This window comes from Salvelinus namaycush, chromosome 13 (assembly GCF_016432855.1).
Source record: "Salvelinus namaycush isolate Seneca chromosome 13, SaNama_1.0, whole genome shotgun sequence".
NCBI lineage: Eukaryota > Metazoa > Chordata > Actinopteri > Salmoniformes > Salmonidae > Salvelinus > Salvelinus namaycush.
This window is the reverse complement of record NC_052319.1, coordinates 35,051,996-35,074,571: the sequence shown is the minus strand read 5'-3', so window position 1 is coordinate 35,074,571 and position 22,576 is coordinate 35,051,996. Positions and strand designations below refer to the sequence as shown.

The 22,576-nt window shown below is 42.0% G+C and overlaps 1 protein-coding gene across 1 annotated transcript in view; it reads right to left on the bottom strand.

The window, feature by feature from the left end:
• Nucleotides 1-660: 660 nt before the first annotated feature.
• Nucleotides 661-22,576, bottom strand: part of LOC120058109 (BCL-6 corepressor-like) — a 74,874-nt gene continuing 52,958 nt past the window's right edge. Inside the window, exon 8 of the mRNA XM_039006585.1 lies at nucleotides 661-682. Coding sequence (XP_038862513.1) covers nucleotides 661-682 — 22 coding nt within the window. The remainder of the gene's footprint in view (nucleotides 683-22,576) is intronic.

The following is a 22,576-nucleotide window of genomic DNA, read 5'->3' as shown; positions in this document are numbered from 1 at the left end:
CAGGAAGAGTCCAGACCTGGATGAGCAATTGCTGGACGGCACGCCACGCTCTGGCGCTGGGCAAAACTTACCAATCAATAGGAGCACTGGCCCTGGTGAGAGTGTGAGTCTCTCCAGTCTCCATGAAATTACCATCATCATGTACAGTACCAGTCAAAGTTTGACACCCAACTCATTCAGAGTTTTTCTTTATTTTTTGCTAATTTTCTACACCGTAGTAAATAATATTGACACCAAAACAAAACTATGAATAACATAGCCAGCAAAGTGTCAACTGTCAAAAACATATTATAGATCTTCAAGTAACCACCTTTGACTGATGACAGCTTTGCACAACCTTGGCATTCTCTCAACCAGCCCGTCTGAGGTGGTCACCTGGAATAAATTTCAAATTAACAGGTGTGCCTTGTTTAAAAGTTCATTTATGGAATTTATTCCTTCTTAATGCATTTGAGCCAATCAGTTGTGTGTGACTAGGCAGGTTGGTATACAGAGATATTTTTTACCTATTTGGTAAAAGACCAAGTCCATATTATGGCAAGAACATCTCAAATGAGCGCAAGAGAAACGACAGTCCATCATTACTTTAAGACATGAAGGTCAGTCAATTAGGAACATTGAAGTACTTTGAAAGTTTCTCAAATGCTGTCACAAAAAGCATCAAGGCTGCATGAAACTGGATCTTATGAGGACGACACAGAAAGAAGATCCAAGTTACCTTTGCTGCAGAGGATAAGTTAATTAGAGTACCAGCCTCAGAAATGCAGCCCAAATAAATGTTACAGAGTTCAAGTAGCAGCGATCTCAACATCAACTGTTCAGTGAGACTCGTGAATCAGGCCTTCATGGTCGAATTGCTGCAAAGATACCACTACTAAAGGACAAAATAAGAAGAGACTTTGCTTGGGCCAAGAAACACGAGCAATGACATTAGACCGGTGGAAATCTTCTTTGGTCTGATGAGTCCAAATTTGAGATTTGGTGTCCAAACCGCCATGTCTTTGTGAGACACAGGTAGGTGAAAACGGATGACTCCGCATGTGTGTCGTTCCCCCCATGAAGCATGGAGGAGAGGTGTGATTGGTTGGGGATGCTTTGCTGGTGGACATGTCTGTGATCTATTTAGAAATTCAAGGGACACTTTACAAACATGGCGTATACACCAGCATTCCGGCACACGCCATCCCATCTGGTTTTAGCGCTATTAGGACTATCATTGTTTTTTCAACAGGACAATAACCCAGCACACCTCCCAGGTTGTTAAGGGCTATTTGACCAAGAAGGAGATGAGGGTGCTGTATAATGACCTAGCCTCTACAATCACCGACCTCAACCAATTAAGATGGTTGGGATGAGTTTTGGACTGCAGAGTGAAGGAAACGCAGCCACAAGTGCTCATCATAAGGAACTCCTTTAAGACTATGGAAAAGCATTTCAGGTAGCTGGTGAGAGAATGACAGTGTGCAAAGCTGTCATCAAGGCAAAGGGTGCTACTTTAAAGCGTCTAAAATATATTTTGATTTGCCTAACAATTTGTTGTTTCTACATGATTCCATATGTTTAGTTCCATAGTTTTGATGTTCATTATTATTCTACAATGTAGAAATAGTAAAAATGTGGAATAAGTCAAGCGTTAGAAATACTTTTGAAAGGTACTTGGATATGCTACGTTCCAGTCCGATATAAACATGAGGTGTGGTTATCACTGCATTGGTAGGTGTGGGTCAAAACTTTGACTGTACTGTATGTCTGCAACTTCTACATCTATTCATCCAAATTGGATGGCTTTCAGCTGTTTATTTTGTATGGTTGTGGTGTAACTACTATATTACACGCTTCAAATCGTACTTGCTGTTTATTCATTCTGTCTTCCATCTTTGCCTTTCAGAGAATGTGCGTGACAGGGTAAAAAGGTAAGTATGTAATTCCTGTTCATAGTTACTTTCATTGCCATTGTAACATTTCTGGAGCGTATTCACTGTGAATTACCCTTGTCTTAACATGGTCTCATTCTTTCCCGCGTTGCTGCTCTCTCTCTCTTCTACTTCCTGCTCCACCAACTGTAGTGAGACCCAACAAACTCATGGCTACATATTGCAGGTAAAGTTCTGAAGGTTCTTCAACCGTACCTGGCATATTACTCCTCATCCTCTCCCCCATTGCGTGGCCGTACAGTTTCATTTGGAACATTTTCAGACCCTTGACTTTTTCCACCTTTTCCTTATGTTACCACCTATTCTAAATGGTCCAAAAAATATAATCGTCATCAAATCTCACACAATACCCCATACTGACGAAAGCAAAACAGGTTTCTAGGAAATGTTTGCAAATTCATTCAAAATTAAAAACTGAACATATCACTTTACATAAGTATTCAGACCCTTTACTCAGTGCTTTGGGAAGACCTTATGGCATGTGTGATACACCCTCAAGTTCTTGGGTATGACGCTAACAGCTTGGCACTTGTATAAAGCCGGATAAACGGTATCTACGTATCTCTATGCTGCAGATACGCGGTATCTATCTCTATGCTGCAGATAACATGGTATCTACCTCTATGGCTGCAGATAGCGGTATCTACCTCTATGGCTGCAGATACATGGTATCTACCTCTATGGCTGCAGATACATGGTATCTATCTCTATGCTGCAGATACGTATCACATATGGCTGCAGTACATGTATCACTCTATGGCTGCAGATACATGTATCTACCTCTATGGCTGCAGATACATAGTATCTATCTCTATGGCTGCAGATACTAGTATCTACCTCTATGGCTGCAGATACATGTATCTATCTCTATGGCTGCAGATAGCTGATCTCTATGGCGCAGATACGCGATCTCTATGGCTGCAGATACGGTATCTACCTATATGGCTGCAGATCATGTATCTCCTCTATTGGCTGCAGATACATGGTACTATCTCTATGGCTGCAGATACCGTATCTACCTCTATGGCTGCAGATACATAGTATCTATCTCTATGGCTGCAGATACTCAGATCTATCTCTATGGCTGCAGATACGCGGTATCTACCTCTATGGCTGCAGATACATGGTATCTACCCTCTATGGCTGCAGATACATAGTATCTACCTCTATGGCTGCAGATACTGTACTATCTCTATGGCTGCAGATACGCGGTATCTACTCTCTATGGCTTGCAGATACATGGTATCTACCTCTATGTCTGCAGATACATGGTATCTACCTCTATGGCTGCAGATCCAGGTATCTACCTCTATGGCTGCAGATACATGGTATCTACCTCTATGGCTGCAGATAACATGGTATCTATCTCTATGGCTGCAGATACATAGTATCTATCTCTATGGCTGCAGATACATAGTATCTATTCTCTATGGCTGCAGATACCTAGTATCTACCTCTATGGCTGCAGAACAGGTATCTACTTATGGATGCAGATACATGGTATCTACTCTATGGCTGCAGATAATGGTATCTACCTCTATGGCTGCAGATACATGGTATCTCCTCTATGGCTGCAGATACATGGTATCTACCTCTATGGCTGCAGATACATGGTATCTACCTCTATGGCTGCAGATCATGGTATCTATCTCTATGGCTGCAGATACGCGGTATCTACCTCTATGGCTGCAGATACATAGTATATCTCTATGGCTGCAGTACAGCGATCTCTATGCGCAGATACGCGTATCTCTATGGCTGCAGATACAGGTATTACTATGGCTGCAGAACATGGTATCTACCTCTATGGCTGCAGATACATGGTATCTATCTCTATGGCTGCAGATACGCGGATCTACCTCTATGGCTGCAGATACATAGTATCTACTCTATGGCTGCGATACGCGATCTCTATGCTGCAGATCGCGATCGTACCTATATGGCTGCAGATACATGGTATCTACCTCTATGGCTGCAGGATACATAGTATCTACCTTCTATGGCTGCAGATACGTGGTATCTATCTCTATGGCTGCAGTACATGGTATCTACCTCTATGGCTGCAGATATATGGTATCTACCTCTATGGCTGCAGATACATGGTATCTACCTCTATGGCTGCAGATACATGGTATCTACCTCTATGCTGCAGATACAGGTATCTACCTCTATGGCTGCAGCAATACATGTATCTCTCTATGGCTGCAGATACATAGTATCTATCTCTATGGCTGCAGATACTAGTACTATCTCTATGGCTGCAGATACGCGGTATCTACCTCTATGGCTGCAGATACATGGATCTACTCTCTATGCTGCAGATACATGTATACTACCTCTATGGCTGCAGATACATGGTATCTATCTCTATGGCTGCAATACATAGATCTATCTCTATGGCTGCAGATACTGGTATCTATCTCTATGGCTGCAGATCGCGGTATCACCTCTATTGCTGCGATACTGTATCTACCTCTATGGCTGCAGAGTACATGTATCACCTTATGCGCAGATACATGTATCTACCTCTATGGCTGCAGATACATGGTATCTACTCTATGGCTGCAGATACATGGTATCTACCTCTATGGCTGCAGATACATAGTATCTACCTCTATGGCTGCAGATACATGGTATCTATCTCTATGGCTGCAGATACATAGTACTACTCTCTATGGCTGCAGATACCGGTATCTACTCTATGGCTGCGACGTATCTACTCTAGGCTGCAGATACGGTATCACCTCTATGGCTGCAGATAGGGTATCTACCTCTATGGCTGCCAGATACATGGTAATCTACCTATAGGCTGCAGATACATGGTATCTACCTCTATGGCTGCAGATACATGGTATCTACCTCTATGGCTGCAGATACATGGTATCTATCTCTATGGCTGCAGATACATGTATCTATCTCTATGGCTGCAGATACATAGTATCTACCTCTATGGCTGCAGATACAGTAGTATCTATCTCTATGGCTGCAGATACATAGTATCTATCTCTATGCGCAGAATAGTATCTATCTCTATGCTGCAGATACATAGTATCTATCTCTATGGCTGCAGATACATATGATTTACCTCTATGGCTGCAGATACATAGTATCTATCTCTATGGCTGCAGATAGCAGTATCATCTCTATGCTGCAGATACAGATCTATCTCTATGGCTGCAGATACGCGGTATCTACCTCTATGGCTGCAGATACGGTATCTACCTCTATGGCTGGCAGATACGCGTATCTACCTCTATGGCTGCAGATACATGGTATCTACCTCTATGGCTGCAGATACATGGTATCTACTCTATGGCTGCAGATACATGGTATCTACTCTATGGCTGCAGATACATATCTATCTATGCTTATGGCTGCAGATACCGGTATCTATCTCTATGGCTGCAGATACCGGTATCTAGCTCTATGGCTGCAGATACCGGTATCTACCTCTATGGCTGCAGATAGCGGTATATACCTCTATGGCTGCAGATACATTGGTATCTACTCTATGGCTGCAGATACATGGTATCTACCTCTATGGCTGCAGATACATGGTATCTACCTCTATGGCCGAGATACATAGATCTACTCTATGGCTGCAGATACATGGTATCTACTCTATGGCGCAGATACATAGTATCTACCTCTATGGCTGCAGATACATGTATCTACCTCTATGGCTGCAGATACATGATACTACCTCTATGGCTGCAGATACATGTATCTACCTCTATGGCTGCAGATACATGGTATCTACCTCTATGGCTGCAGATACATGGTATCTACTCTCTATGGCTGCAAGATACATGGTATTCTACCTCTATGGCTGCAGATACATGGTATAACTACTCTATGGCTGCAGATACATGGTATCTACCTCTATGGCTGCAATAACAGGTATCTACCTCTATGGCTGCAGATACTGGTATCTACTCTAGGCTGCAGATACATAGTATCTATCTCTATGGTGCAGATACATTAGTATCTCACCTCTATGGCTGCAGATACATAGTATCTATCTCTATGGCTGCAGATACATAGTATCTATCTCTATGGCTGCAGATACATAGTATCTACCTCTATGGCTGCAGATAATAGTATACTATCTCTATGGCTGCAGATACATAGTATCTATCTCTATGGCTGCAGATAATGGTATCTACCTCTATGGCTGCAGATACATGGTATCTACCTCTATTGCTGCAGATACATGTATCTATTCTATGGTGCAGATACAGGTATCTACCTCTATGGCTGCAGATACATGGTATCTACCTCTATGGCTGCAGATCCGCGGTTATCTACTCATGTCTGAGATACATGTATCTATCTCTATGGCTGCAGATACATAGTATCTACCTCTATGGCTGCAGATACATAGTATTACCTCTATGCTGCATACATGCTACATCTCTATGGCTGCAGATACATGTATCTAATCTCTATGGCTGCAGATACATAGTATCTATCTCTATGGCTGCAGATACATAGTATCACCTCTATGGCTGCAGATACATGTATCTACCTTATGGCGTAGATACATAGTATCTATCTCTATGGTGCAGTACATAGTATCTACTCTATGGCTGCAGATACATGGTATCTACTCTATGGCTGCAGATACATGGTATCTACCTCATGATGCAGATACATGTATCTATCTCTATGCTGCAGATAATGTATCTACCTCTATGGCTGAGATAACATAGTATCTACCTCTATGGCTGCAGATACATGGTATCTACTCTATGGCTGCAGATACATAGTATCATCCTATGGCTGCAGATACTAGTATCTACTCTATGGCTGCAGATACATTATCTATCCTATGCTGCAGATACATATATCTATCTCTATGCTGCAGATACATAGTATCTATCTCTATGGCTGCAGATACATAGTATCTACTCTATGGCTGCAGATACGTATCTACCTCTATGGCTGCAGATACATGTATCTACCTCTATGGCTGCAGATACATAGGTATCTACCTCTATGGCTGCAGATACATAGTATCTACCTCTATGGTGCAGATACATGGTATCTACCTCTATGGCTGCAGATACATAGTATCTACCTTCTGGCTGCAGATACATGGTATTACCTCTATGGCTGCAGAACATAGTATCTACCTCTATGGCTGCAGATACTGTATCTACCTCTATGGCTGCGATACATGTTATCTCTATGCTGCAGTACATGTATCTATCTCTATGGCTGCCAGATACATAGTACTATCTCTATGGCTGCAGTACATAGTATCTACCTCTATGGCTGCAGATACATGGTATCTACCTCTATGGCTGCAGTACATGGTATCTACCTCTATGCTGCAGATACATGGTATCTATCCTCTATGGCTGCAGATACATAGTATCTATCTCTAATGCTGGCGATACTAGTATCTACCTCTATGGCTGCAGATACATAGTATCTTCTCTATGGCTGCAGATACATAGTATCTACCTCTATGGCTGCAGATACATATATCTACTCTATGGCTGCAGATACATAGTATCTATCTCTATGGCTGCAGATACATGTATCTATCTCTATGGCTGCAGATACATAGTATCTACTCTATGGCTGCAGATACTGTATCTACCTCTATGGCTGCAGATACATGGTAATCTACCTCTATGGCTGCCAGATACTATGGTATCTACCTCTATGGCTGTAGTATACATAGTATCTATCTCTATGGCTGCAGATACATGGTATCTACTCTATGGCTGCAGATACATGGTATACTACCTCATTGGCTGCAGATACATAGTATTACCTCTATGGCTGCAATACATATATCTATCTCTATGGCTGCAGATACATAGTATTCTACCTCTATGGCTGCAGATACATAGTAATTCTATCTCTAATGCTGCAGATACATAGTATCTACCTCTATGGCTGCATATCTAGTATCTATCTTATGGCGCGATACATAGTATCTATCTCTATGGCTGCAGATACATAGTATCTACCTCTATGGCTGCAGATACATAGATCTATCTCTATGGCTGCATACATAGTATCATCTCTATGGCTGCATGATACATAGTATCTACCTCTATGGCTGCAGATACATGGTATCTACCCTCTATGGCTGCAGATACATGTATCTACCTCTATGAGTACTACTCTGGTGCAGATACATAGTATCTATCTCTATGGCTGCAGATACATAGTATCTACCTCTATGGCTGCAATACAATAGTATCTATCTCTATGGCTGCCAGATACATGGTATCTCACCTCTATGGCTGCAGATAACATGTATCTACCTCTATGGCTGCAGATACATGTATCTATCTCTATGGCTGCAGATACATAGTATCTACTCTATGGCTGCAGATACGGTATCTATCTCTATGGCTGCAGATACGCGGTATCTACCTCTATGGCTGCAGATACATGGTATCTACTCTCTATGGCGCAGATACATGGTATCACCTCTATGATGCAGATACATGTATCTACCTCTATGGCTGCAGATACATGTATCTACCTCTATGGCTGCAGATACATGGTATCTATCTCTATGGCTGCAGATACATAGTATCTATCTCTATGGCTGCAGATACAGGTATCTATCTCTATGGCTGCAGATACCGGTATCTCCTCTATGGCTGCAGATACATGGTATCTACTCTATGGCTGCAGATACATGGTATCTACCTCTATGGCTGCAGATACATGGTATCTACCTCTATGCTGCAGATACAGGTATCTACTCTATGGCTGCAGATACATGGTATCTACCTCTATGGCTGCAGCTACATAGTATCTACCTCTATGGCTGCAGATACATGTATCTACCTCTATGGCTGCAGATACATAGTATCTCCTCTATGGCTGCAGATACATGTATCTATCTCTATGGCTGCAGATACATGGTATCTACCTCTATGCCTGCAGATACATGTATCTCCTCTATGCTGCATACATAGTATCTATCTCTATGGCTGCAGATACATAGTATCTATCTCTATGGCTGCATACATAGTATCTACTCTATGGCTGCAGATACATAGTATCTACTCTATGGCTGCAGATACATGGTATCTACCTCTATGCTGCAGTATATACATGGTATCTCTCTATGCTGCAGATACATAGTTATCTATATCTATGGCGCGCTACAGGTATCTACCCTATGGCTGCAGATACGAGTATTCTACTCTATGGCTGAGATACATGGTATCTACCTCTATGGCTGCAGATACATGGTATCTACTCTTGGCTGCAGATACATAGTATATATCTCTAAGGCTGCAGATAACATAGTATCTATCTCTATGGCTGCAGATACATAGTATCTAGCTCTATGCTGCAGAGTATATAGTATACTACCTTCTATGGCTGCAGATACATGTATCTACCTCTATGGCTGCAGATACATGGTACTCTACCTCATATGGCTGCAGATACATAGTATCTATCTCTAGGCTGCAGATACGTATTTACTCTATGGCTGCAGATACATAGTACTTTACCTCTATGGCTGCAGATACATAGTATCTACCTCTATGGCTGCAGATACATAGTAATCTATCTCTATGCTGCAGATACATAGTATCTATCTCTAATGGCTGCAGATACATAGTATCTATCTCTATGGCTGCAGATACATAGTATCTATCTCTATGGCTGCAGATACGCGGTTCTACTCTTGCTGCATCGTACTACTATGGCTGCAGATAGCGGTATCTCCTCTTGGCTGCAGATACGCGGTATCTACCTCTATGGCTAGCAGATACATGGTATCTACCTCTATGGCTGCAGATACGGTATCTACCTCTATCTGCATCCTGTTCACCTATGCTGCAGATACATGGTATCTATCTCTATGGCTGCAGATACATAGTATCTATCTCTATGGCTGCAAGAACGCGGTATCTACTCTATGGCTGCAGATACGCGTACTACTCTCTATGGCTGCAAGATACGCGTATCTACCTCTATGGCTGCAGATACCGTATCACCTCTATGTGCAATCATGGTATCTACTCTATGGCTGCAGATACATGGTATCTACCTCTATGGCTTGCAGATACAGTATCTACCTCTATGGCTGCAGAAACATAGTATCTACCTCTATGGTGCAGATACATGGTATCTACCTCGTATGGCTGCAGATACATGTATCTACTCTATGGCTGCAGATACATAGTATCTACCTCTATGGCTGCAGATACATGTATCTACCTCTATGGCTGCATGATACATGGTATCTATTCTCTATGGCTGCAGATACATGTATCACCTCTATGGCTGCAGAGACATGTATTACCTCTAGGCTGTAGACCTAGTATCTATCTCTTATGCTGCAAGTACATGGTATCTACCTCTATGGCTGCAGATAACATGTATCTACCTCTATTGCTGCAGATACATGGTATCTACCTCTATATGCACATACAGGTATATCTCTATGCTGCAGATACATGTATCTATCTCTATGCTGCAGATATATGGTATCTACCTCTATGGCTGCAGATACATGTATCTACCTCTATGGCTGCAGATACATGTATCTATCTCTATGGCTGCAGATACATGTATCTACCTCTAGCTGCAGATACATGGTATCTATCTCTATGGCTGCAGATACATATATCTATCTCTATGCTGCAGATACATAGTATCTATCTCTATGCTGCAGATACATAGTATCTACCTCTATGGCTGCAGATAACATGTATCTATCTCTATGGCTGCAGATACATGGTATCTATCTCTATGGCTGCAGATACATAGTATCTACCTTCTATGGCTGCAGATACATGGTATCTACCTCTATTGCTGCAGAACATGGTATCTATCTCTAGGTCAGAACATGGTATCTACCTCTATGCTTGCGATAATAGTATCTACCTCTATGGCCTGCAGATACATGATCTACCTCTATGGCTGCAGATACGCGTATACTACCTCTATGGCTGCAGATACATAGGTATCTATCTCTATGGCTGCAGATACATAGTATCTACCTCTATGGTTGCCGATACATGTATCTACCTCTATGGTTGCAGTACATCGGTATCTACCTCTATGGTGCAGATACATGTATCTCCTCTATGGCTGCAGATACATAGTATCTACTCTAGGCTGCATATACATAGTATCTATCTCTATGGCTGCAGATCAATGTATCTACTCTATGGCGAACATGTATCTACTATGGCTGCAGATACATAGTATCTATCTCTATGGCTGCAGATACATAAGTATCTATCTCTATGCTGCAGATACATAGTATCTACTCTATGCTGCAGATACATAGTATCTACTTATGGCTGCAGATAATGGCATCTACCTCTATGGCTGCAGATACATGGATCTACCTCTATGGCTGCAGATACATAGTATCTACTCTAATGCTGCAGTACATAGTATCTACCTTATGGCTGCATATACATAGTATCTATCTCTATGGCTGCAGAACATAGTATTACATCTAGTGCTGCATAACATAGTATCTACCTCTATGGCTGCAGATACATATTATCTATCTCTATGCTGCATATACATAGTATCTATCTCTATGGCTGCAGATACATAGTATCTACTCTATGGCTGCAGATACATAGTATCTACCTCTATGGGCATATACATAGTATCTATCTCTATGGCTGCAGATACATAGTATCTATCTCTATGGCTGCAGATACATAGTATCTACCTCTATGGCTGCAGATACATGGTATCTACCTCTATGGCTGCAGATACATGGTATCTACCTCTATGGCTGCAGATACATGTATCTACCTCTATGGCTGCAGATACATAGTATCTACTCTATGGCTGCAGTATACATTATCTATCTCTATGGCTGCAGATACATAGTATCTATCTCTATGGCTGCAGATACATAGTATTCATCTTATGGCCTGCAGATAACATAGTATCTATCTCTATGGCTGCAGATACTAAGGGTACCTACCTCTATGGTGCAGATACCGGTATCTACTCTATGGCTGCAGATACATGGTATCTACCTTATGGCTGCAGATACATGGTATCTACCTCTATGGCTGAGATACATGGTATCTACCTCTATGCTGCAGATACATGTATCTACCCTATGGCTGCAGATACATGTATCTATCTCTATGGCTGCAGATAATAGTATTACCTCTATGGCTGCAGATTACATAGTATCTCTCATGGCTGAGATACATAGTATCATCTCTATGGCTGCAGATACATAGGTATCTACCTCTATGGCTGCTGCAGATACATAGTACTATCTCTATGGCTGCAGACATAGTATCTATCTCTTGGTGCAGATACATGGTATCTACCTTTATGGCTGCAGATACATGGTATCTACTCTAGGCTGCAGATACATGGTATCTATCCTTGATGCAGATACATGATCTACCTCTATGCCTGCAGATACTCAGATACTACCTCTATGGCGCAGATACATGGATCTACCTCTATGGCTGCAGATACGGGTATCACCTCTATGGCTGCAGATTACATAGTATCTACTCTAGGCTGCAGATAGCTAGTATCTACCTTATGGCTGCAGATACATGTACCAATTATGGCTGCAGATACATGTATCTACTCTATGGTGCAGATACATAGTATCTATCTTATGGCTGCAGATTACATAGTATCTACCTCTATGGCTGCAGATACATGTATCTACCTCTAGGCTGCAGATACATAGTATCTACTCTATGGCTGCAGATACATATATCTATCTCTTGCGCAGATACATAGTATCATACTCTATGGCTGCAGATACATAGTATCTACCTCTATGGCTGCAGATACATGGTATCACTCTATGGCTGCAGATACATGGTCTTACTCTATGGCGCAGATACATGGTATCTACTCTATGGCGGCAGATACATAGTATCTATCTCTAATGGCTGCAGAACATAGTATCTACCTCTATGGCTGCATATAACATTAGTATCTATCTCTATGGCTGCAGTATACTGATAGGTATCTACCTCTTATGGACTGCAGATACATAGTATTCTCTCTATGGCTGCAGATCATAGTATCTACCTCTATGGCTGCAGATACATAGTATCTACCTCTATGGCTGACAGTACTACATCAGTATCTATCTCTATGGCTGCAGATAATAGTATCTATCCTATTGGGTGCTGCAGATACATAGTATCTACCTCTATGGCTGCAGATATCATGGTATAGTATCTACCTCTATGGCTGCAAGATACATGCGTATCTACCTCTATGGTGTAGATACATAGTTCTATTCTATGGCTGCAGTACATGGTATCTACCTCTATGGCGCAGATACATGGTATTCTACTCTATTGCTGCAGGATACATAGTATCTACCTCTATGGCTGCAGATGATCAGTGGTATCTATCTGCTATGGCTGCAGATACATGGTATCTACCTCTATGGCTGCAGATTACAAGTATCACCTCTATGGCTGCAGATACATGGTATTATCCTCTATGGCTGCAGATACCGTATCTACCTCTAGGCTGCAGATACAGGTAATCTAATCTCTATGGTGCAGATACATGTATCTACTCTCTATGGCTGCAGATACATGGTATCTACCTCTATGGCTGCAGATACGGTATATCTACCTCTAGCTGCAGATACATTATTATCTCTAATGCTGCAGAGATACATATTATCTACCTTATGGCTGCATATACATAGTATCTATCTCTATGGCTGCAGATACATAGTATCTACCTCATGGCTGCGATACATAGTATCTACTCATGGCTGCAGATACATAGTATCTATCTCTATGCTGCAAGATACATAGTTCTACCTTATCTGCATAACTAGTTCTTCTCTATTGGTGCAGATACATAGTATCTATCTCTATGCGCAGATACATGTATCTACCTCTATGGCTGCAGATCATATACTACCTCTATGGCTGCAGATACATAGTATCTATCTCTATGGCTGCAGATACATGTATCTACCTCTATGCTGCAGATACATGGTATCTACCTCTATGGCTGCAGATACATGTATCTACCTCTATGGCTGCAGAATACATAGTATCTATCTCTATGCTGCAGATACTGACTACCTCTATGGTGCATACATAGGATCTATCTCTAGGCTGCAGATACATAGTATCTGACTGATGGCTGCAGATAATGGTATCTATCTCTATGGCTGCAGATACATAGTATCTACTCTATATGCTGATATACATAGTATCTACCTCTATGGCTGCAGATACATTGGTATCTACACTCTATGGCTGCAGATAAATGGTATCTACCTCTATGGGGCAATACATGGTATCTACCTCTATGGCTGCAGATCATAGTATCTATCTCTAAGCTGCAGATACATAGTATCTATCTCTATGGCTGCAGATACATATATCTACCTCTATGGCTGCAGATACTAGTATCTATCTCTACTGCTGCAGATACCATAGTATCTATCTCTATGGCTGCGATACTAGTATCTATCTCTATGGCTGCAGATACATGTATCTATCTATCTGCGAACATGGTATCTACCCTATGCTCAGATACAGGTATTCCTCTATGGCTGCACGATACATGGTATCTACCTCTATGGCTGCAGATACATAGTATCTACCTCTATGGCTGCAGAGACATAGGTATCTACCTCTTGGCTGCAGATACGGGTATCTACCTCTGTGCTGCAGATACACACCCATCCCCCTAGGTATCTATCTCTATGGCTGCAGAATACATCTATGAGTATCTATCTCTATGGCTGCAGTACATAGTATCAACCTCTATGGCTGCAGATACATGGTATCTACCTCTATGGCTGCAGATACATGTATCTACCTCTATGGCCAGCAGATACATAGTAGTCTACCTCTATGGCTGCAGATACATAGTATCTACTCTATGGCTGCAGAGACATATGGTATCTATCCTCTATGGCTGCAGATACGCGGTATTCTACCTCTATGGCTGAAGATACGCGGTATCTACCTCTATGGCTGCAGATACATGGTATCTACTCTATGGTGCAGATAACATGAGAATCGATCTCTATGGCTGCAGATACATAGTATTACCTCTATGGCTGCAGATACATAGTATCTATCTCTATGCTGCAGATACATAGTATCTATCTCTATGGCTGCAGATACATAGTATTCTATCTCTATGGCTGCAGCTACATGGTATCTATCTCTATGGCTGCAAGGATTTTTTAACATGGTATCTATCTCTATGGTGCAGTACATAGTATCTATCTATGGCTGCAGATCATGAGTATCTATCTCTATGGCTGCAGATACGCGGTATACTCTATGGCTGCAGATACATAGTATCTACCTCTATGGCTGCAGATACATGGTATCTACCTCTATGTGCAGATACAGGTATCTATCCTTATGGCTGCAGATACATGGTATCTACCTCTATGGCTGCAGATACATGGACTATCTCTATGGCTGCAGATACATGGTATCTACTCTATGGCTGCAGATACGCGGTATCTACCTCTATGGCTGCAGATACATGGTATCTAGCTCTATGGCTGCAGATACATGGTATTAACTCTCTATGGCATGAGATACATGTATCTATCCGTCTATAGGCTGCAGATACATGTATCTACTCTCATGGCTGCAGATACATGGTATCTACCCTATGGCTGCAGACATGGTATCTACCTCTATGGCTGCCAGATACATGGTATCTACCTCTATGGTGCAGATACATAGGTATCTACCTCTATGGCTGCAGATACATGTATCTATCTCATGGCTGCAGATACAGGTATCTATCTCTATGGCTGCAGATAACATTAGTGTATTCCTCTCTGGCTGCAGATACATGGTATCTACCTCTATGGCTGCAGTACGGTATCTATCTGGCTAATCGGTATTACCTCTATGGCTGCAGATACATGGTATCTACTCTATCGGTGATACATAGTATTACCTCTATGGCTGCAGATACATAGATCTACCTCATGGTGCAGATACATAGTATCTACCTCTATGCTGCAGACATAGTACTACCTTATGCTGCAGATACATAGTATCTATCTCTATGGCTGCAGATACATAGTATCTATACTATGGTGCCAGATACATAGTATCTATCTCTATGGCTGCAGATAATTTATCTATCTCTATGGCCTGCAGATACATAGTCATCTACTCTCTATGGCTGCAGATACATGGTATCTACCTCTAGTGGCGCAGATACATGGTATCTACCTCTATGCTGCAGATACATGGTATCTATCTCTATGGCTGCAAGATACATAGTATCTATCTCTAATGCTGCAGTACATAGTATCTACTCTATGCTGATACATGTATCTATCTTATGGTGCATTACATAGTACTATTCTATGCTGCAGATACATAGTATCTCCTCTAGGCTGCAGATATATAGTATCTATGTCTACTGCTGCGATACATAGTATCGATCTATGGACTGCAGATACATGGTATCTACCTCTATGGCTGCAGATACATGTATCTACCCTATGGCTGCAGAACATGGTATCTACTCTACGGCTGCAGATACATAGTATCTATCTCTATGGCTGCAGATACATAGTATCTATCTCTATGGCTGCAGATACATATTATCTACCTCTATGGCTGCAGATACCGGATCTACCTCTATGGCTGCAGAACATAGTATCTATCTCTATGGCTGCAGATCATGTATAACCTCTATGCTCGATACATGGTATCTACCTCTATGCTGCAGATACATGGTATCTACCTTATGGCTGCAGATACATGGTATCTATCTTATGGCTGCAGATACATAGTATCTATCTCTATGGCAGATACATGATTTATCTCTATGGTGCAGATACATAGTATCTACCTCTATGGCTGCAGATCATAGTATCTATCTCTATGCTGCAGATACATAGTATCTATCTCTATGGCTGCAGATACATGGTATCTACTCTATTGCTGCAGATCATGGTCTACCTCTATGGCGAGATATGGTATCTATCTCTATTGGCTCAGATACAGGGATCTACCTCTAAGGCTGCAGATACATGGTATCTACCTCTATGGCTGCAGATACATGTATCACCCTCTGGTGCAGATACCATAGTATCTACTCTATGGCTGCAGATACATAGTATCTTCCTCTATGCTGCAGATACATAGTATCTATCTCTATGGCTGCAGAACATAGTATCTATCTCTATGCTGCAGATAAATAAGTATCTACCTCTATGGCTGCAGTTACATGATCTACTATTGATATGGCTGCAGTACATGTATCTACCTCTATGGTGCAAGATACATACGTATCTACTCTATGGCTGCAGATACATACGGTATCTACCTCTATGGCTGCAGATAAGAAACCCAAACAGACGAGGGAAGAAAGGAGAAGAAAAGAGCAGCTCTGAAGAGGGAGGGTACACACAGCAGAGGAACAGCACTGCTGAGAGTTAAGAGAAAATGGCTGTCCTGCTCGCTCCCTCTCCCTCTCCACTCAGACACAGGATTAAACACCTCTCTCTCTCTCCCACACACAGTGAGAGGGTTGGAATGACAGTGATGAAAGAGAGGGAACAGAGAAGAGAGAGCCAAACAGAACAAGAGAGATGAGACATCTATGGTAATGAGGCGAAGAGAGAGGGGCGATAGGGTGGACACAGAGAGCGAGAGCAAGAGAGGCGATAGGATGGACACAGAGAGCGAGAGCAAGAGAGGCGATAGGATGGACACAGAGAGCGAGAGAGGCGATAGGATGGACACAGAGAGAGAGAGAGAGGCGATAGGATGGACACAGAGAGAGAGAGACGTTGTGAATATTTTGAAACTCTGAAACAGTATAAACAAACACTTGATGAAATTGAAAACGCAATTGACCAAAACCAGTTCTGGGACATGTGGAACGATTTAAGCATGACAAAGCCACAAGAATTAGCCATACAAGATGTAGGAATTTGGAAAACTTATTTTGATCATCTATACAAAAACATCCCTCAAAAAGACAGAACCAATTAGAAATTAAAGAAAGATTGAACATCCTTGAATCAGTCATTAAAAACAACCAAAATCCATTAGATTACCCAACAACCCAACAGGAACTAAATGAAAAGCTCAAATCTATTATATCAAAGAAGGCTTGCGGTCTAGACAACATCAGAAATGAAATGCTGAGAAACACCACACCTGAGTTGCGAAATGCTGTGCTTAAATTGTTCAACATGGTTTTAACTTCTGGCTGCTTCCCTGATGTCTGGAACCAGGGGCTCATCGCCCCTATCCACAAAAGTGGAGACAAATCAGACCCCAATAATTACAGGGGAATTTGCGTAAACAGTAACTTGGGAAAGGTTATCTGTAGCATTTTGAATTCAAGAATTCAAACCTTTCTTCAAGAAAAAAATGTAATAAGTAAATGTCAAATTGGCTTTCTCCCTAACCATCGCACTACTGACCATATATACACCTTACACACACTAATTAACAAACATGTCCACCAAAAAAAAGAGGGCAAAATCTTTGCTTGCTTTATTGACTTTAAAAAAGCATTTGATTCTATTTGGCACGGAGGGCTATTCTACAAAATTCTCCAAAGTGGGCTTGGTGGTAAGGTGTATGACTTAATAAAATGTTTGTACACAGAAAACAAATGTGCAATAAAATTAAAAACCAAAGAACAGAATTATATTCACAACGTTGAGGTGTGAGACAAGGCTGCAGTTTGAGTCCAAATCTTTTCAACATTTATATCAATGAATTAGCAGACATGTTGGACCATTCTCCAGCCCCAGGACTCACACTATTTGACACAGAGGTGAAATACCTGCTATATGCTGATGACTTGGTACTTCTATCACCAACCAAAGAAGGTCTTCAACAGAACATTAATATTCTAGAGCAATATTGCCATAATTGGGCCCTGGCTGTAAATTTCCAAAACACAAAAATCATGATTCCCCCCCCCCAAAAAAGTTGTTAGAAGCACAAATATAAATTCACCCTGAACAACACCATAATTGAACACACAAAAATTTACATCTGCCTTTGTCTGACCATATCTGCATCGGGAAACTGTAATATGGCAGTGAATGCATTCAAAGAAAAAGCCCGCAGAGCATTCAACTTTTTCACTCCGGACGCTTTATCTGGACATGGTTCGTCAGCACTTTCAACAGCCGAAGCTAAGTAGTAACATTAACATTATGTCTTCTAATTGCAGTCGCTGTACTCATAATATACAGGAGAACGATCGCCTTATGGCGAGGATAGCTGTGCTGCAAGCCCAGCTTCAGACGCAATCGTTAGGCAAGGGTAATTTCAGTGTAGGAAAGGATGAAACAGTGTCTGTGCCACCAGTAAGTACAGATAGTAACGTTAGTATAAACCCCCCCGCACAGTCCCCGCAGCCGGACAACTTTCTCATGGCTTCTGGAGGGAAATGCTGTAGGAATGCTCAACTGGTGTCGCTCATTCAGCCGACAGAAACTTTCAACCGGTTTTCCCCATTAAGTAGCGAGTCGGAGTCTGAGGCCGAGTCTTCTCTTGTCTCTACTCCTCCCGTTACGGGGTCTGAGACGCCGAAGGCCAATGACCCTAGTCATTGGCGACTCCATTATCCGCAGTATTAGACTTAAAACGAATCACCCAGCGATCATACACTGTTTACCAGGGGGCAGGGCTACCGACGTTAAGGCTAATCTGAAGATGGTGCTGGCTAAAGCTAAAACTGGGGAGTGTAGAGAGTATAGAGATATTGTTATCCACGTCGGCACCAACGATGTTAGGATGAAACAGTCAGAGGTCACCAAGCGCAACATAGCTTCAGCGTGTAAATCAGCAAGAAAGATGTGTCGGCATCGAGTAATTGTCTCTGGCCCCCTCCCAGTTAGGGGGAGTGACGAGCTCTACAGCAGAGTCTCACAACTCAATCGCTGGTTGAAAACTGTTTTCTGCCCCTCCCAAAAGATAGAATTTGTAGATAATTGGCCCTCTTTCTGGGACTCACCCACAAACAGGACCAAGCCTGACCTGCTGAGGAGTGACGGACTCCATCCTAGCTGGAGGGGTGCTCTCATCTACCAACATAGACAGGGTTCTAACTCCTCTAGCTCCAAAATGAAATAGGGTGCAGGCCAGGCAGCAGGCTGTTAGCCAACCTGCCAGCTTAGTGGAGTCTGCCACTAGCATAGTCAGTGTAGTCAGCTCAGCCATCCCCATTGAGACTGTGTCTGTGCCTCGACCTAGGTTGGGCAAAACTAAACATGGCGGTGTTCGCCTTAGCAATCTCATTAGGATAAAGACCTCCTCCATTCCTGCCATTATTGAAAGAGATCGTGATACCTCACATCTCAAAATAGGGTTACTTAATGTTAGATCCCTCACTTCAAAGGCAGTTATAGTCAATGAACTAATCACTGATCATAATCTTGATGTGATTGGCCTGACTGAAACATGGCTTAAGCCTGATGAATTTACTGTGTTAAATGAGGCCTCACCTCCTGGTTACACTAGTGACCATATCCCCCGTGCATCCCGCAAAGGCGGAGGTGTTGCTAACATTTACGATAGCAAATTACAATTTACAACAAAAAAAGACGTTTTCGTCTTTTGAGCTTCTAGTCATGAAATCTATGCAGCCTACTCAATCACTTTTTATAGCGACTGTTTACAGGCCTCCTGGGCCATATACAGCATTCCTCACTGAGTTCCCTGAATTCCTATCGGACCTTGTAGTCATAGCAGATAATATTCACATTTTTGGTGATTTTAATATTCATATGGAAAAGTCCACAGACCCACTCCAAAAGGCTTTCGGAGCCATCATCGGCTCAGTGGGTTTTGTCCAACATGTCTCTGGACCTACTCACTGCCACAGTCATACTCTGGACCTAGTTTGGTCCCATGGAATAAATATTGTAGATCTTAATGTTTTTCCTCATAATCCTGGACTATCGGACCACCATTTTATTACGTTTGCAATCGCAACAAATAATCTGCTCAGACCCCAACCAAGGAGCATCAAAAGTCGTGCTATAAATTCTCAGACAACACAAATATTCCTTGATGCCCTTCCAGACTTCTTCTGCCTACCCAAGGACGTCAGAGGACAAAAATCAGTTAACCACCTAACTGAGGAACTCAATTTAACCTTGCGCAATACCCTAGACGCAGTTGCACCCCAAAAAACGAAAAGCATTTGTCATAAGAAACTAGCTCCCTGGTATACAGAAAATACCCGAGCTCTGAAGCAAGGTTCCAGAAAATTGGAACGGAAATGGCGCCACACCAAACTGGAAGTCTTCCGACTAGCTTGGAAAGACAGTACCGTGCAGTATCGAAGAGCCCTCACTGCTGCTCGATCATCCTACTTTTCCAACTTAATTGAGGAAAATAAGAACAATCCAACATTTCTTTTTGATACTGTCGCAAAGCTAACTAAAAAGCAGCATTCCCCAAGAGAGGATGGCTTTCACTTCAGCAGTAATAAATTCATGAACTTCTTTGAGGAAAAGATCATGATCATTAGAAAGCAAATTACGGACTCCTCTTTAAATCTGCGTATTCCTCCAGGGCTTAGCTGTCCTGGATCTGCACAGCTCTGCCAGGGCCTGGGATCGGGAGAGACACTTAAGTGTTTTAGTACTATATCTCTGTGACACAATGATGAAAATAATCATGGCCTCTAAACCTTCAAGCTGCATACTGGATCCTATTCCAACTAAACTACTGAAAGAGCTGCTTCATGTGCTTGGCCCTCCTATGTTGAACATAATAAACGGCTCTCTATCCACCGGATGTGTACCAAACTCACTAAAAGTGGCAGTAATAAAGCCTCTCTTGAAAAAGCCAAACCTTGACCCGGAAAATATAAAAAACTATCGGCCTATATCGAATCTTCCATTCCTCTCAAAAATTTTAGAAAAAGCTGTTGCGCAGCAACTCACTGCCTTCCTGAAGACAAACAATGTATACGAAATGCTTCAGTCTGGTTTTAGACCCCATCATAGCACTGAGACTGCACTTGTGAAGGTGGTAAATTACCTTTTAATGGCGTCAGACCGAGGCTCTGCATCTGTCCTCGTGCTACTAGACCTTCGTGCTGCCTTTGACACCATCGATCACCACATTCTTTTGGAGAGACTGGAAACCCAAATTGGTCTACACAGACAAGTTCTGGCCTGGTTTAGATCTTATCTGTCGGAAAGATATCAGTTTGTCTCTGTGAATGGTTTGTCCTCTGACAAATCAACTGTACATTTCGGTGTTCCTCAAGGTTCCGTTTTAGGACCACTATTGTTTTCACTATATATTTTACCTCTTGGGGATGTCATTCGAAAACATAATGTTAACTTTCACTGCTATGCGGATGACACACAGCTGTACATTTCAATGAAACATGGTGAAGCCCCAAAATTGCCTTCGCTAGAAGCCTGTGTTTCAGACATAAGAAAGTGGATGGCTGAAAACGTTCTACTTTTAAACTCGGACAAAACAGAGATGCTTGTTCTAGGTCCCAAGAAACAAAGAGATCTTCTGTTAAATCTGACAATTAATCTTGATGGTTGTAAAGTCGTCTCAAATAAAACTGTGAAGGACCTCAGCGTTACTCTGGACCCTGATCTCTCTTTTGACGAACATATCAAGACTGTTTCAAGGACAGCTTTTTTCCATCTACGTAACATTGCAAAA